General features: G+C 43.7%; 1 protein-coding gene across 2 annotated transcripts in view; it reads left to right on the plus strand.

The window, feature by feature from the left end:
- LOC118777460 (astrotactin-2-like) overlaps positions 1 to 14,408 on the plus strand; it is a 286,377-nt gene that overhangs the window by 216,263 nt on the left and 55,706 nt on the right. For both annotated transcript variants that reach the window (XM_036528373.1, XM_036528374.1), the window contains 2 exons: positions 11,444 to 11,568; positions 13,692 to 13,796. In XM_036528373.1, coding sequence (XP_036384266.1) covers positions 11,444 to 11,568; positions 13,692 to 13,796 — 230 coding nt within the window. The remainder of the gene's footprint in view (positions 1 to 11,443; positions 11,569 to 13,691; positions 13,797 to 14,408) is intronic.

The raw sequence follows: 14,408 nt of genomic DNA on the forward strand, positions 1-14,408 counted from the left end.
ATGAAGAATTCTGTCAATTTTAAAGAAAATAAATGAAACATAAATCGCTAGAACAAATTTTGATAAAGAATGCAAACTTTCTGCAATAGAATTTTCATAAAAAGATAAGTGTAGCTGTAAATAAATTAAAAAAAAAAAAAACACCAGACAGCAGGTGATTTTCTTCCAAACAGTCAACCACATAAGCTACATGCATTCAGCTGACCATTCAGTCCAATAACTCCATGTGAAATGATGGTGGATAGCCAATTTGGCCACAAAAGCCAAAACCACCTACCATCAGCTTGCTGCTTTAGTTATGCCCTGCACAATGGATGATCAGCTTGTGTTATCTAGATGCACATTTGTTGCTGGGTTCGTATTGTCTGGATCAAAGGTGCAGACAGCATGTTTTCCCCAGGGTATCGCCACTGGCAGGTTTCTAACAAGTGTTTTCAGTGGCTCCTTTGTGTCTCTGTGCAGGTGGATAATTATCCCATTTGGACATTGATCAAAACAACATCTGGGACATGGCTTTAACTTTTTGCTTCTCTCACTTGCAATCTCTCCCTCCCTTTCTCTGTCTTTCTCTCTCTCTCTCTTTTGCTGTGTCTCTCTGTCCTCTCTCACTCTATTTACTTGAGTTCAAAATGCTTTATTGGCATGCTGTACAATAAAGTAGTTTTTCAAAGCATGAACAGTTTTAAGCGGAATGTTACGTATTAAAATAAACTCCGCATTATCTGGGTTAGTACATGAATGAACATCAAGTACAATATGCTTAATTGGCATGAAATATAGCTCAGCAAACATTGGCAAAGCATAAATTTTTGCAGCAGAGTGTACATCATTTAGGTTAATACATGAACGAGTAACAAGTTCAAGTTCAAAATTCTTTACTGGCATGAAACAGAGTAAATATTTTGCCTAAGTGTGTATGTGTGTGTATTTGCAGTAGCACATGACACTTGGCTCTAAATGACAAAAAACAGCATGGATTTCAAGGGCTATAGCATGAAAATGTGCAGCCTCTCTCCCACTTTTTCTCGCCCTGTAGATTCTTTTGGCCGGTGGTCCAGCGGTCACTGTCCCCCAGGCTGTGACAGGCAGCTGTGTGCTTCCCTGCCAGCATAATGCAGCTCCCCTCCTCCCTGAGGAGGGTGGCCAGGTTTTTGATGTAGGTCAAATTTAGAAAATGTGGGACGTGCAGACAGATTTGGGGGAAGAATCTGGCTGTACTTGTCATCTCTCTCTCTCAACTCGCTTCAGTCCAGTGGTATTTTATTGGCAGGACAAACTGAAGCACTGTTGCCACTGCCCTATGTACAATAATGTATCAGCTCAGTAAGTACAATGATACAGTACAGCATGAAAACACTAATGAATGTATAGCAAAACCATAGGTGTATGCAAAGTAAATAGACTATATATTAGTAAAATTAATGTAACAAAAGATATGAGTAAATTCCGCTAAACTATTTAAAACTATTCCTAAGCTTCCATTCCTGCAACTCTCTCTCTCTCTCTGTCTCATTATCTCCCTCTCCCTCTCCATCCCTTCTTTCTATCTCTGACTTCCACAACCCTGACTCCGCAGATCACAAACTAAAAGTCAAAGCACTCACAATCTGTAGCACTTTTCATGTCGAAAACGTATTGATCAGAGAGCTTCTTGGGAGGCCGTGGGTGTGAGACAGTCCTGACTGGATGCACCATCTAACACACCACACACCCCAAGAGAAACCACACACCCCAGCCTCAGGAAAGTGGGGTAGTACCTGACTACATGTGTGGATGAGATGCATGCAAGTCCATTCAATAAGACTGTCACTGCCTGTTATCAAGTTTTATAACTAGTATAAAAAGATGTTTGCATTCGATGATCAACATGGTGTTTTTGAATAAGCTACTTTTTTGCATCTGTATGGGGTACCCTTCAGTCCCAGCTGCAAACCCTCAGAGAAAACACTGTACAGCATGACGTACTTCAAATGCCTCTGAAAGAAAGCATCTCTTTGATACACTAGCTGTCGAGATCCAGGGATTTGAATGGTACCAAACCGAACCAGTCAGTCCTTTCTTAGCTCCGGCTTGGCTGACACCCATAAAAGACCAGCTGACTGAATATCCTGACAACTTAGGCACAGGAGAGACAGCGGGAACCTACTGATTAATGATATTAGTGACTAATACCAGTCACCAGCCGATTTTTTAATCATGTCATTTCAGACGTCTGAAATATCCTGCTGTTATAGTCTGATTTCTGTAATCAGTAAATCAGCAGATTCGATTTTAACAGCATGTTTTCCCTTCTGATTTATCCATCCAACTTAGGAAAGCACAAGAGGGTTATTCATTCATTCATTCATTCGTTCGTTCGTTCATTATTGACTCAGCCAAATTACAGAAGAGTAAATATAACCTTATTTAAGACCCACTAATATCTAACCTGTAAAGATGTTTGAGCCGTCCCATCTGTTTCCCAATGGCAAGACTGCCTCCAAGACAATTTCTGGAAGACATACAAATTTACACACACATACATACATACATACATAAAAAGTAATGAAGAATACATTTTACGAAACATTTAGTGGAAAATATCACTGTTAGGATTAGGGCTACAGACAGTCCTCACGAACGCACATTTTTTTTTTACTTTTATTTGTGTTTTTTGGCATGTGATGCAACGTACCTCCCTTTCGGGCACGCGGTGGAGGGAGACGGTAAACGCAAATTTGTGGCGGCAAGTTTGAATGTGACGGGGGCGTCGGGACTGGTAGTGTGGACGGGGAGATGAGTAGGCCTATTTAGCATAATTTGGAGTCACCTGTTCGTTGTCAGTTGCTTGAAGCCAGGGTTGGACCACTTGGTGTCATCGTTTTTAATGAAAATAAATAACTGCAGGCCGAGAGGACAGACATGGGCCGCGAAGAAACCCCCAGAGTCGGTAAATTCACCTTCGCTACCTCAGGTTGGGAGGTCTGCCTCGGGCCACTTTTTCAGACACACATACACACACACACACACACGCACAACCAGGATACGCTAGCTATTCCTGTTACAGCCGGGTAAATAGATTTGTTTAGAGCCCAGGGTTAACTGGTCGTGACACCACATAACGCATTCTTTTCAACAAGTTTGTTTCATTTCTGTTGCTGTTTAACTTCACTTCTTCATCATCAATCGTTCAATGTCTCATGGCTCATTAAAATTCTGAAAACCTGAGCATGAATTCTTTCCCCCAGCAAAAATTCTTCACCAGCCTGATGTAATCCCAGCTGTATTTAATTTAGTCCATGGTTGTTTCTCTGCAAGAAATAAGAAGAATCATAACCACAGGTATCATGATAATCATCATCATCGCCTCCGCCACCACCACCTCCTCCACAGCTTGCCCTTCAACGATCGTCTTGGCTGTAGTAGTAGCAAAATAGAATACCCTCTAAATCTCTGTTAAGATTTGTTTTCACCTCACTCTCAGTAAAACGGGGAATGAATCGACACTGTCAGTAGCATCCATCCGTGCCGGCAGACGGGCAGGGAATCGGGTCTGGAAAACCAATCGGAGTGCGCCGCACATCACAAAGCGTATCAGCAACCCCCGGCGAGACGGGGGAGACATTATCGCGTCAGAAAATCTCTTCTCCCCCTTCCCCGGCGCTGTGATTCAGATGTCGGGTTTACTCATGTCACTAAACTGAGTTTAATTCATTTGCGCAGTAATAGCCAGCCTTTCCCTCGCGCTCGAGAGGCGCCGACGGTTGATCTCAGTCGGAAAGTGATTGTTACTCAAACGTTTAGATCAAAGTGTCCTTCTACAGAGGCGCAGTGGGTGCGGACGGACGTTGCGGCGAAGAGTTTTTCCTTTGACCGACGATTTCTTTCAAGGCGGAGGAGACAACAAATAAACATAGATATAACATTTACATATAATTTTACATATAATTTCCAGACTAATCAATTTACTACCCAAACTGTCCAGTCCAGTCCACTGAAGGGTTTGATTAAACTGGCTCTACTGCCTTTGGAGTTTATAATGCAGTATGTTTCTTAATGCATTCATAATGCCTTCATGATGCATCATGACACATTCTGTTACCTAGAATGAATGAAGAAACGGGAGATGCACACTGTCTGTTAATTATCTTTGAAAGCTGTTTGAGCAATGTCATCATTTGTAGCATTGTGCCTTATTCTACCTGTTTTCTTTCATTCTTTGCGTGACTGCAAATTCATGTCAAATCGGCTTTTACTGTTTCCCTCTCAATTTTAATAGGCTACCATGCTCATTTAATTGTACCGTCATGCTGATAGATTTCTGAAGTAAATGCTAGCTGGTGAGGTGTTAAAACTCGAAAGCAATGTATTTTTAATTATTTACAATATTGTGTGGTATCATATACCTGGAGACGCTAATGTCTCCATCAGGCTGATTATTTCCACTTCATTGGGGGAAACTTGCGACTCACAGTTCCTTTACATTATGTGGACCATTAACTTGGATTCAGCAAGGAATGCATCACGTTTTTTGCATTATTGATGTGCATTCATCTGGCAGTGCGTTTCTCATTGATAAGGATAGCGCAGTGCGTGGCTAACCATTACGAGTGACGATCGTGACATCTGGCTGTCCACTGGCGTGGGGATCACGATCGCTGCACCCACAACCCCTTTACACACAAACACCCGAACATCCACAGATGCTGCAGGCCAGCTCGATGTGATGCTGCTTGGCAGTGACCGTGCCTCGGCCTCCGCTATGACATACAGAGAAAACGGGGGGTAAAACCGCTCCCTGGATAATCCTGACAGGAAAATGCTGTTTCGGTCCGAAGCAATCTGTGCATATTGCACGTTTCTATACACACTTGGAAAGCACGTAAACGGGTGTAAAGTAAAATGTTTGAATAATGATGGTTGCATAAGGATTATCAAGCCGTGTTCACCAACAGAACTAACGCGCATACAGCCAAGTGGTGGTTCCAGAGGAGTCAGAGTAAATAAATGTATAATGAGTTCAAGGTGTCTGCAAGGAAATAGATTATTATTATTATTATTATTATTATAATTAAAGTAACATATCTGAGCAGCCATCCTGTATCTTAGGGAGCAAACTTCAGTGTCGCGTCATGCCGTAAGCGACTGAGGCTGGGTTCCGTATTCACCTGGATAAAAGGTGTTAATAGGAATCGCACGGGTGTCTTGTATTCGCGCATTTCTTACAAGTTCTTTTGTTTGTGACTTTGCAAAAAGGTTTGAGGCGTTTGAAATGTGGCTCCCCACCTCTACGGGAGCGCGTTTGATGTGCACAGATAGACTCAGTTGCTTTCTTTATTTGTAGACCGCATCCCGCCGCAGTGCTCGGCAGAGCTAATTTGTTTACGGTGAACGCGGAGTCGTTATAATGGGATGCCGTCCGCATAACCGCACCTTGCTGTGACATATCATTCCTCCACCGAACTCCCTCTGAAAGCGACGTTCTTCCTCATTATGCGGGCAGTCGTGTTTATCAGTCTGGCTGTCGGGAGTTGTGTTTAGTGTTTACCAGTCAACTCTTCATTAGTTACGCCTCAGATGTGAGCGTAGAACGCAGTTTTTTGTTTTTGGCTTTTTTTTTTTTTAGACGAACAAGGTCGAGGAAAAGAAGCAAGGACGAGCGGAAAGTTGATCGTCTCCGCGAAGTAGTCTAAAACTGTTCTAAGCAGTTTCGCCTGCGCGCTGCTTTTGTTGTCGTAAATTAAGTAGTTATGTCATCGGGAAGTTATTCAGGGGAGGGCTTGCTTTCTAGGATTGGTGGGATTCTTTTTGCGCAGCGCCGTGCGGGTTGAGTGTCAGTTAACGGAAGTGTGAGGTACAGAAAGGGCAGTGGGCAACTTAGGACTGCAGATGGCACGAAGGTGTAGACGTGCTGACACTAATGTAATTGGACATATCACTCGCACTGAAGAGGACAGAGCGTGCTACGACACCACAGAGAGAGGGCGTCCTCTAGTGGTAGTAAGGCATAAAGACAGCATATTAATCTGCCAGCGCCCTACACGCGCACCGACCCAATAGTTCATGATGTACAGCGGCGCGCAGCAGCAGTTTCACAATTCGGCATTATACACCCACACAAGCATGTCATCTTGCTCCCCATCTAATGGATTTTTGCCTTTTAAAAATATGTCATGCTGATCTGGCAGAATCTGGTACTGAGATATTACTAGATGTCTTGAGTTCTTCCAAAAGCAAACCATCAAAGTTTAGAGGAAACTTATCTTCCTGCCCTTCAGAAAGAGGAAGAACTAGACACTCACATTCTGCCTTCAAATGATACTGTCATTCAGCTGCTGTGTGGATCGTCTTAGAGAGAGCATGCATTAATGCTAAAAGTTTGCTTTCTCTTTACACTCAATAAAAAGTGCAGTTTATTTCTACAGGTTGTAGGATGAGGAGGAGTGGAAGGGGGGCTAGCAGCCTCACATTACTTACAGAATATTACATCACAATAGCAGATGCTGTTATCCAGAGTGCCAGGTACATAGCTGTAAATTATTAATGTCATATCATAGAGCAATTCAGGCTGCATACCTTGCCAAAGGGTACATTATATTGGCTGAATAAGTCTGATAACAGAGAGGTGTGTAAAACCTGTAGCACTGCAAAAACAATGTCCTTGTGGCCTGACTCTGAAACCATTATTGCTGTGGTGATTGCATGCCACTGCACACTTTCGAGCAGAACTCTGAGCACCTCTTTGAGATGCAAATGAGAAATTAAGTAGCAGCCAGGGTTTGCGGGTGTGTTTTGTGTGTGTGTGTGTGTGTGTGTGTCCGTGTCTGTGTGTGTGTGTGTGTCTGTGTCTGTGTGTATGTGTGCGTGTGTGTGTGTGTGTGTGTGTGTGTGTGTGTGTGTGTGTGTGTGTGTGTGTGTGAGAGAGTGTGTCTGTGTCTGTGTCTGTGTGTATGTGTATGTGTGTGCGTGTGTGAGTGTGTGTGTGTGTCTGTGTGTGTGTGTGTGTGTGTGTGTGTGTGTGTGAGCACAAGGGGGCACTGCAACAAGCTGTCCTCTCGCACACCTGCTCATCTCTCATGGGCTGGTGGACAGACGTTCAGTAAGCCTAGACTCCCCTGGTGGCAGGTACACCGGAGAGGCCTGACCGGCAATGATACCCTGCAAATAAGACCTCCAGGTCCTTTTCTTTTAAACACTCTCATATCCAGACTGTAGAGCGTCATAGCATGTTTTGCTTTAATAGGGACAAGCCGCCTTTGGCTGTTAGTTCACTATTTGTCTCTTTGAAAGACTTGTTACAGGCCACTTGGAGTTAGTAGCTACCCTTACCAATACAATATAGTATATCAATATAGTATCTATATATCTATCTAATACACTGATTGTCAATCCTGCTCCTGGGGCCCCTCTGCTCCGCACGTTTTCCATCTTTCCCTGCTCTAACTACCTGACCGAACTCACCAGTGGCACTTTTGATTAGCCAAACACACCTGATTTAATAAAGAGCATGTTATTTATTTCAGTCAGGTGTGTTTGGAGCAAGGATAGGCTGAAGATATGCAGGACAGGGGGGCTCCAGGAGTAGGATTGAGAAACGCTGATCTAATACAATACAGTATCTATTGAACTGGAACTTGAAACTTTTCATCATTTTTGGCAAAAAAGTGAGAACAAACCACTTTAGGGAATGTCTTAAGTTGGATTTATTAAGTTAGATTTGCAAAATTGGGTGCTTGGTACATCCAACAAAACACTTGCCCTGGGTTTTAATTTTCACAAAGCGCCACCATACCTACCTTTTAGGGACAAACTACTTTTTCTTTTGCTATTTGATCAATCACTGATTTAATCAGTCAACCAATCAGTCAGTCATATTTCAATTGATGCAGTGCTTTTGAGGAAAAAAAAGTCACAGAGCTCTTTGAAGGTTGTGTGCTTTATAAACAATTCAAATGAATGCTTGACAGGAACTCTTCCCCTGTCTCCGTTAAAGCTTTCCTCCATTAAAGCTCTCCTCCATTAAAGCCTTCCTGTTCCCGAGTGTCCGAGTTCATAAGATGGTGACTCAGGAGTCCTGCAGAACATCGAGTTCTCTCAGTCGGAGCGTCGTCGGAGGAATGGCTGCATAAGCCTCTGTTCTTTGAATAAATAAACAGGGCTGGCTTCGCCAATGCGTTTGACAGTTTATGCAAAGTCACCTGCAGAAAGGCAGATTCCCCCGAGAGCTTCCAATGGTTCTGTCCCAGGAAATGCACCCACACTGCCAGGTGAGATTAAACCAGGCCCTCTGGCAGGTTCATTTTTAATTATCAATGCTTTCCTGGGGCCCTGTGAACACAGGCAAACCAGGTTACATTAAATGCATTAAATAAAATTTGGAGTGCCTTCAGGTGTTTGAAGAGCCACAACACCCTACATTAGATTGATTTTTTTTTTCTGTCTCAAAATAAAATGTTAGTAAATATGATGCAATCAGCCAGGTTTAGCGATTTTTGTACCAGATTTTTACATATTGATCACAGCAAATGTCTTCTCCATTAGCCTGGCAGCGGATTAAAAAACACCCAGATTCATTGTTTTTTCTTTCCCCAGGAATAAACAGGTATTATTGGGGGAAAACCAGATGGCTGTAGAAAAACACCTACTACTATTCCTGTGTGTTTTCTTCTGAGGGCTGTGGAACTCAATATAAGAGAGATTTAATTAGTGGAATAAATCTCTGCTGATCTTTTTCCTAAAAAGGGCAAGCTGTTGCCATCACAGAAAACATGAGTAATTGAATTCAGTCGCTATCAAGCTAACAAGACAGGAAGTTGTGAAATGAACGTGAAAATTGCTTTACAGGAAAAACAAGCTGCTTTCACGATGTAAGCTGGTTCATCATATGCAGATTTAATATATCAGCTCCTGCCACTTTCATACTGCCTTTGCAATTATCAGCACATATATTAATGTGTAATATTTTATAATATATTGCATATCTCTAAATAATTTTACACTGTATGCATTACATGACATCTATTAAAAGGTCAGTAACAGATATTTTGTCAGGTGTTGTACGAAGTGTATTTTTGTTCATTTAGAAATATATTTCCCACATCATACTTGTTATGCATTACCTTGCAGGCTGATCTGTTCCATTCAGGAAGTTGGTGTCGATGTTTTCTTCAGCTATTGCAGCTGCAATATATCATCTGACCAGGCCACCTATTGCAGTGTCACAGGACCCTGGATTGCTCAATAAATAAATGAATATGACACACGTGTGACAAGGACAACTTCTCATTGGGTGGAAAATCTATGAGGCTTTATGTGAAATGTGCAAGGCCTCTTCAGAGCCCCATGGCTGCCTTCCCCCATTTAATTTGGTAATCGATAGTGTTCTGCGGGGCACGGAGGTGTAATCTTTTTACCGGCCCACTCTCGCGCCCTTGAATTTCCTATCTGGCCTTCCTGTGGGGGAAGCTGCTATGGTCGTAAAGGTGCCCTGTGGTTTGGCCCTGACACCCCGACACCCCCAGCTGGAGCCCTTGTGGAAGTCATGTATTCGGAGGCCATCTCAGCACCGGTCACGTGATTCCCTCGCGTCTTTAACGTTGAGACAACGTCGCGGCAACGTTGCACCGATGACAGGGCAATGTGGCTGGGACGTTGAGCGTTGGCAGGGCTACTGCAGTCCCAGGTCCTTGATGATGTCCCGAACGGGGGTGGAAGATGAGAGGTCCAGCAGGGTTTTTTTTTTTTTTCTGTTTTCACCGGGGGGCTTTTCTTCCAGCATGGGACGCTTGCCCTCACAGATTTTAAATAACAGGGACCCTCCCTTCCTGCAGTCTCAGCTTCATCTTACTGCAGCATGTCTGTCTCTATCATCCACACAAATGCCAGTGGTAGACCAGAGTCTTTCTCCTGTCCATCTTCTGTGTGTGTGTGTGTGCGTGTGTGTGTGTGTGTGTGTGCGTGTGTGTGTGTGAGTGAGTGCGTGTGTGTGTGTGTGCGTGTGTGTGTGTGTGTGCGTGTGTGTGTGTGTGAGTGAGTGCGTGCGTGCGTGTGTGTGTGTGCGTGCGTGTGTGTGTGTGTGTGTGTGTGTGTGCGTGCGTGTGTGCGTGCGTGTGTGTGTGCGGGTGTGTGTGTGTGTGTGTGTGTGTTTGTGTGTTAGAGAAAGAGAGAGAAAGAGAAAGGGACAGTGACCATTAATATACTGTGACTTCCAATACTAAAGATAAAGGGTTTCCAAACTGACACGCTGAAATGTTGTCTCTGTGTTGTTTTATGTTAATGTATACATTACCTTACATGTTGTACATTTCATTTTATTGTGTTGGCTCCTGAGTTTTGGCGACTTTCTAATGCCAGTTAAAGCACTTTAAACTTGAACTTGGGGCCTGGTACAGAGAGCGAGCAAGGGGAAAGAGGGATAGAGAGAGAATCCAGCTTCTTATCTCATTCTGCAGCTCCCGGGCTCTGTGCCCTGAACCGTGAGGGACGATCGAAGCTCACACACCAGTTCCAGCTTAATGAGGCACAGACAATCACACTCGCCATTCACAGACACCACGGCACCGGCCTCTTTACTCTACAACCACACTGGACTCTCATTGGTCGCTCACAACCGCCAGTTTGGAGAGTACACTTCCATTTACAATTTCGCCTTTCGTTTCCATTAGCTTTATGTGCAACAGATACGTTTGTGTTGGCAAACTGTGTGCATATCAGATATTGTTCTGCATAAATTTTTTATTTTTCAAACCAAGGGATGCATTGCTTTTGCATGCAGTGAAAATAAGCACTGCGATACAGCAAACAAAATTTAAAGTAACAAATAGAAAGATCCTTTAACGGAGCACTCACATACTCCAGCTGCCTTCTGAAGGCCGTACAGAAAGATCAGAGTGTACCTGACTCTTCTGAGAATCTGATACACTCAACGATTACGTGACCTCGGATAGAGGAATGTTAAAAACGTGGAAGGACTGTGTTGGCAGATTCCGCCCCAGGTGTCCACTGGTTCTGTGCTTAAAGCTGGAGGGTCAAGATACCATAGTTTTAGGCCTGGGAATCTGGTCTCTCATCTCATCTGGCCTGACAAAAAACTTGACCATTATGTCAATGTGTGTTAGAATGTGTAATTCAGAAGATGATGTATGTATTTTAATATATCATAATATGTAACAGTATTTGCAATATATCAGTTGTCACCCTTCAATGATATGTTTGTTTCTCAATACGTATGTACGTATTCTGTGCTCCTTTGCAAGGAAATGTAAAATTTTAGCATATATTCCTTATGGTAAATATGGAAACAGCATGAAATTTATAATGCATTCTCTCATACAGGAGAAAATGGTATACGTATAAAAGTGTTTTGACATTTACTGAAGAGTGTTATGGGGCCGTATTATGGTATCCTTACAGGAGCTGTGTATGTGCTCTTGACATTAGTGGAGTGTGTGACTCTTTGTTACAGGGACAATAACTTCATCAAGGACTTTCCCCAGCTGGCTGACGGACTGATGGTTATCCCCCTGCCAGTGGAAGACCAGTGTAGAGGGGTGCTGTCCGAACCCCTGCCCAACCTGCAGCTCCTCACAGGTCAGTGTGAGTGTGTGTGTGTGTGAGAGAGAGAGAGAGAGAGAGAGTGCTTTTGTGCGTGTGTGTGTGTGTGTGTGTTTGTGTGTGTGTGTGTGTGTGCATAAGAGAGACTGCTTTTCTCTTTGTGTCCATATATTTAATTGCCTGTGTGTGTGTGTGTGTGTGTGTGTGTGTGCGTGTGTGTGCGTGTGTGTGTGTGTGTGTGTGTGTATATATATGTGTGTATATGTGTGTATGTGTGTGTGTGTGTGTGTGTGTGTGTGTGTGTGTGAGAGAGAGAGAGACAGATTGCCTTTGTGTCTTTGTGTATGTGGTAGAGGGGGACTCTGGGGAATAGTTACCTCGTCACCGTGCCTGTAGTTTTCACTGTTCTCACCGTCCTGTTCTTTCATTTATTTCTGTTTGACTTGTTTCTGTTTGTTTTTTCCTCTGTCCTCGCCTCCTCGCCTTCTTTTGTTTGGTTTTGTTTTGTGTTTCTGCCGTCTGAATTATTTTTCTCTTTGTAAGCTTTTACTTTGTCGTCCATCCCCCCCCCCGCCCCCCCAAAACGGAACAAAAGAGTACTGTAGTGTGTGTGTGTGTGTGTGTGTGTGTGTGTGTGTGCGGCAGAGAGGGAGAGAGAGAGATGCCCACTTAGGGCTCTGTGTGTGTGTGTGTATGTGTGTGTGTGTGAGAGAGAGAGATGCGCACTTTGGGCTCTGTGTGCATATGTCTGTAACACACTTTTTGTGTGTTTGTGGGTGTGTGTAGTACATGCATTGGTCTCTGTGAAAAAAGTGAGTGAGTGACTGTGTGTTAGATGCCCACTCTGAGCACGGTAAGAATGTCTGTACTCAGCAGCATGGCCTGTGACATCCCCACTCCCCTGCGCTCACAAACACAATCACCAGCCTCTCCAACTGAGACTGCGCACCAGTCAGTCACCTAATCCATCCATCAGCTGAAACGGCTGGAGCTTTTCACACCGCACTGATCACAGATCAGTGCTGCTCTGCTGGAGACAGCCAGCAATGTGCTCTCCTCCCTCACCACTGAGGTCACTGGGTTTTCTCTATGGGGCTGGTGGGGGGGTGATCCAATCCAGACACAAAACCTTTTGACATTACGTATTGAAGGCAAACATGAAGAGCTGCTGCATTAATTTTTGGCAAATGATTACACATCAAAAATCAATGCGTTCTGTTGTGAAACAACGGATCTGTACTGATGCTTTGCGTTTTCCAAACGCCTGAGAGAGACAGCATCTCTGTCTCCAAAGCAGGCACAGGGAGAAGCCGATTGGTCGGCGTTGCCTGGCACGTCTTTCAGCTGCAGTCATGTATGCGATGCTGGGGTTTCTGCAATTGTGCGTTTCCTCAGACTGAGCCAGCTCCAGCCAGACTGGGGAAATCTCTGATCTCATTTCAAGAGATTTCAGCGCCACGCCCCCCGTCTCCTGCTGTGTGTGGGGATTTGGATTTCAAATCTCAAAATGTGCCGTCAGCGGCCCCCCCCCCCCCCCCCCCCCCCCCCGTTTGTTTGTGTTTTGTTTTTAGAGAAAGGAATGTAGAATGGATAAATGCTGTCGGATCCCAATCACATGGGATTTTTTTTTTTTTATTTGCCAAAACTGCTATGATAGCCTTTCGTTTTGCATTGTGTTTTTAATCTTTGTTTCATTTCCAGCTGAAAAAAAGAGGCAAGAAATTGTATAGTTAAAAAAAAACACTGACTTAAAAAACCCCATCAAACTATTCTTTGTTAAACAAACACATTACAATTACTGTTTTATGTATATATGTCTAGCTGGGGCTTGAGATAGATTTGAACCCCAGAGCAAGTGATTAGTTGTTCATATCAAGCACGTACCAAGTCAGTAACGCTTACCAAGATGATTTATCAGTGTTTGCTACGTCCAAACAAACACTTTCCCTGGGAATGAGAACCTCCCTAGGCACCTTTTTTTATTCAATATTGATGGTTTGGGCCAAACCTCTTCACACGTTGATTAAATGGCCCCCTAGGTTCCGCTGAAATATTCATGCCGAACACGTAACTGATAGTGCAGGCATCGTGTGCGCGGCTTTGCTCTACTCAGCGCCAAAGCGTGTTCGGTGATACGTGTGTCTGTATTGCCGTGGCAGGGGACGCCCAGTTCAGCGAGGCTACGGGCTATCCCATGGTGCAACAGTGGAGGGTACGCAGCAACCTGTACAAGGTGAAACTCAGCGCCATCACGCTTGCCACAGGTATGGTGCACTGCACTGTAACGACAATTCCGACACACACAATCACACACAGTCACACTCACACACACACACACACACACACACACACATTAACATACAGATACATGCACAAACCTCCACACACTCACAGAAATACACATACACATACACATGTACACAGAAAAAAAACAGTTATATGGACGCACACAAACACACTTGTACATTCACACTCACACTTCTGAATGCTCGTACTCCTGCTTAACCACACAGGCTGCTAATCCCTGGAAAGATTTAAAGGTTTAAGATTTTATTCAAAAAGTAGGTGAAGGGTTGAGTTAATTAGTGTTGTGACACCTGTTTTCTCATGAAGACAAAGAAAGTAGTAGAAAATAGTCTGCGATATATATATATATATATGTATTCTGTGGAAATATTCTAGCACATTTTATTAATTAATGATGTTTGTGTTTTGAGGTATTTCTCTGTCAGCATGTACACAGCTCCTAAGGCACTTCGCATGCACTTAACATGCACTGACTGTTGCGGCACACTTTGCCTCATTAAGTAGCTGCTTAGCAGACACAACTTGCATACATACTGTAGCTCATGTTTTACTTATGAAATGCTTAATAT

The sequence above is a fragment of the Megalops cyprinoides genome, chromosome 5, assembly GCF_013368585.1.
Source record: "Megalops cyprinoides isolate fMegCyp1 chromosome 5, fMegCyp1.pri, whole genome shotgun sequence".
Lineage (NCBI taxonomy): Eukaryota > Metazoa > Chordata > Actinopteri > Elopiformes > Megalopidae > Megalops > Megalops cyprinoides.